We start from the raw sequence: 3,321 nt of genomic DNA, 5'->3' as shown, positions 1-3,321 counted from the left end.
CTGTGTAATAATTTCTGAGGTGTGGTTTAAAATCCTGTCCTCCTCTAAGCAATTTCAGAAGTCATCTAAAATTATAATCAAACATGCTCAAACATACTTGTGGGCTTAAAAACATGGTGTGATCATGGTCAGCAAACACTGGATAGAAGGTCAAACCAAACACTTCCTAACAGGTCAAGAGTAAAAAAAAAATTATAGAAATATGAACCTCAAAAATCTATTACAGGGGTTACCTAAACTTTGCCCAGCCGAGGACCACATTGGTGATATGCCATGAGCACAAAGGCTTCATTAAGTCGTGTTATATGGAAGAGACTGAGTCACCTTTAATATGGCAAGTTGGTCCATAGAGATGACAGGTGCCAATAGGCAATATGCCACTCTGATGTTTGCCATAGGGCTACCTAAGAATTAAGAGGAAGAAAAGAAGTCATCGCATCCGCTCACATAGAGCTTATGTGAAAAACTGTGGAAGTGAAGGCAAGGGCAAGAGGGAGAGAACGGCCAGGCACATGGGCACTAGGGATATTAACATTTTTCTCAGATGAAAGTCAGCCTCAGGGCACATGACCAGCTACCACCACCACCTGTTATCTATGCAGGCCTCCCCTATGGCTGCCCTCAGGAGATCTGCCATGGACACGAAAGAAAGTGGGACTGGTCCCCTGGCCCACAGGCTGCGCTTTGGCCACCCCTGACCTATTAGAAAATGTTGATATTTTTCCCCACTACAACTCACAGAGTGCAAAAACAGCAAGCGTCAAAGTTTGAAACCCAGGCCTTCCCACCCACGCCAGGCCTGGCCTCCCTGGGCAGCTCCCCTGCCCACTCTGCCTTCCATCATCTGCTCCTCTGAGCAGAGGTGACCGCACTACACGGCCAGGTCGTCTGACCTGGCTCTGCAGCTGCTCGACTTACTGGCCCTGCTCAAGCGCCGTGTGTCTACGAGCAGCGGTGGCTCATGCATCTCCACGGTGGTGCAGGCAGCTGAGACGGGCCGTTGCTCTGACAGCTCCTCCTCACCCTCCACATCCCACTTGCTGCCACTTGCCCCACTCAGGCCAGTGCTGCTGCCGCCGCTGTTGGCCACAGCAATGGGCGGCCCAGCTGGGGGTGGGAGTAGCTGCTCCAGTGGCTCCTCCTGCTCGGGAAGGGGATGCCGGACACTGCTGGGAGTAGAGGAGCCTGCCGAGCTGGAGGGCACCTTCCCCTGCTGCTCAGCTGCCATGTTGGCCCAGTTCTGCTCGGCTGCCAGCGCGCGGCTGTTGCTGCTGAAGTAGTTGATGACAGCTGGCGTGGGTGTGGGGATGGGGGTCGGGATGGTGACGGGAGTGGAGATGGGCGTGGGAGTCACAGCACGGTACCTCTCCTCAGGAACTGGTGGAGCAACAGTGTAGCTGGCCATGGAGGCCATGTTGGAAGGGGGCCGTGGTCTTGGAGCAGCTGCAGGATAGTACGATGCCATGGTCACCGGGGCCAGCAGCGGTGTGACGGCACGGGTGTCAGGAAGAACAGGGTGGGGTGTGGCAGTTGTTACCACCACGGGTGGTGCTGGTGGTGGCAGGGCAACAGGTTTGGACTCCCCTGTTACCATGACTGGTGTCATTGTTGCAACAGGCATCTCAAGGCTGTATCTGCTTGTCATGCCCTGCTTAAGTTTCTTCCACCCCAAGTGATATATCTCAAGCATGTTCAGCAGCAGGGAGACAGAGGCCACCACCAACATGAAGATGATGAAGATAGTCTTCTCAGTGGGCCTTGAGATGAAGCAGTCCACAGTGTGTGGGCAAGGTGAGCGGCTGCACTGGTAGACAGGCTTTAGCTCGAAGCCATATAGGAAGTACTGGCCCACAATGAAGCCCACCTCAAACAGTGTCTTGAAAATGATGTTGAAGACGTAGGTACGGAGCAGGGCACCCCCCATACGGATTCTACCACGTTCATCACGGATTGGGAGCTTCTCCTTCCCCCTTTTGCCAAGAGGATCCTTGATGTTATTGCTGCCTCCTCCACCACCACTGCCAGACGCTGCTGCTCCTGGGTAGTTGGTCTCTTTGACGCTTGCTTTCTTTTTCAGCTCTTCTTTCTCTTTCCTCTTCTCCTCCATTCGTACAATGTGCAGCACATGGCCCAGGTAGATGAGGGTTGGAGTGGAGACAAAAATGATCTGCAGCACCCAGAAGCGGATGTGAGAAATGGGGAAGGCTTTGTCATAGCAAACATTTTCGCAACCAGGTTGCTGAGTGTTGCATGTAAAGTCTGACTGCTCATCTCCCCAGACCTCCTCAGCAGCGGCCCCCAGCACCAGTATCCTGAAGATAAACAGTACCGTCAGCCAAACCTTGCCAATAACCGTGGAGTGCTCCTGCGCATTCTCTAACAGTCTCCCCAGAAAGCTCCAGTCACCCATTGTTTCAGATTTCTAACCTACAATAAGAACATTAGAGCAATGTTAAAAAAAAATCTTATAATTACACAATGCCGGGGCAGAACAGATTGATCCTTGACAAATGACATTTCTTAAGTGCACTTCCTTTTGCAGAATATTGCACACTTATGTTAAGAACTACATAACCCTGTGACCATGCAGCGATGGGTTTTGGTGAGCAGAGAAGTGGCATGTTTAGTGCTTTCACCCAGCCAATACAGGTTAAAGTGTCTATACAAAACAGGCAAGAAAGATTCATAGTTAGAATTTCTACAAGATTTAAATATTTTTTAAAAATTATTTCCCCATTTCCTCCACCTGAGATGCTTCTAACTGTTCGTGCCTATTTTTAGAAAAGAACAGATGGAAATCAGTTCAATGAAACAGAATATTCCTACTATTAATGTGACTGCACTTGTATCAGAGTGTGATACAAAGTTTGCCTAACTCTAATAATTTTATTGTTATCAGGAGGCCAGTAATGTCCCAGGTCTCTGCTATTTTCATACTGTACAAACACAGAAAAATAATTACTCAAAACCTATGGAATTTACAGTTTAATTTTGGAATGTGTACACCAACAAGAAGCATGTTCCCAAAGCCTAGTCGTGTTTGAGTTTGCTTATTTCTAAAAAGAGAATTATTTTAATAACTTGGAATATTGGGGAGAAAGAAAAATTCTGAGAGGAATGGTGGAAAGGTTTCTATGACATTTCCCCTATGGTCCTGCCAGTTGGTGTTACTGAACCACATCTACTGCAACATTATTTTAACAAAAAAAACCCCAAACCTCAAGAGCACTTCAGCAACTGTGCACAGAGATTTTCTTGGAAAAATAGAATTATACCCTATGACTTACTTCTGTGATAAACAACTGGTATATATTCTCAGTA

The 3,321-nt window shown here is 48.3% G+C and overlaps 1 protein-coding gene across 1 annotated transcript; it reads right to left on the bottom strand.

Moving 5' to 3' along the window:
* Positions 1-871: 871 nt before the first annotated feature.
* On the bottom strand, positions 872-2,410 carry LOC104626093 (gap junction alpha-3 protein). The gene has a single exon (XM_010293920.1). The coding sequence runs from the start codon at positions 2,408-2,410 to the stop codon at positions 872-874; it is 1,539 nt and encodes a 512-aa protein (XP_010292222.1).
* Between the last annotated feature and the right edge of the window lie 911 nt (positions 2,411-3,321).

The sequence above is a fragment of the Phaethon lepturus genome, unplaced genomic scaffold (assembly GCF_000687285.1).
Source record: "Phaethon lepturus isolate BGI_N335 unplaced genomic scaffold, ASM68728v1 scaffold9229, whole genome shotgun sequence".
Lineage (NCBI taxonomy): Eukaryota > Metazoa > Chordata > Aves > Phaethontiformes > Phaethontidae > Phaethon > Phaethon lepturus.
This window is presented reverse-complemented; position numbering and strand designations above follow the sequence as displayed.

Coding starts and splice junctions, on each gene's coding strand:
- LOC104626093 (XM_010293920.1), bottom strand. CDS start 2,410: ATGGGTGACTGGAGCTTTCTGGGGAGACTGTTAGAGAATGCGCAGGAG.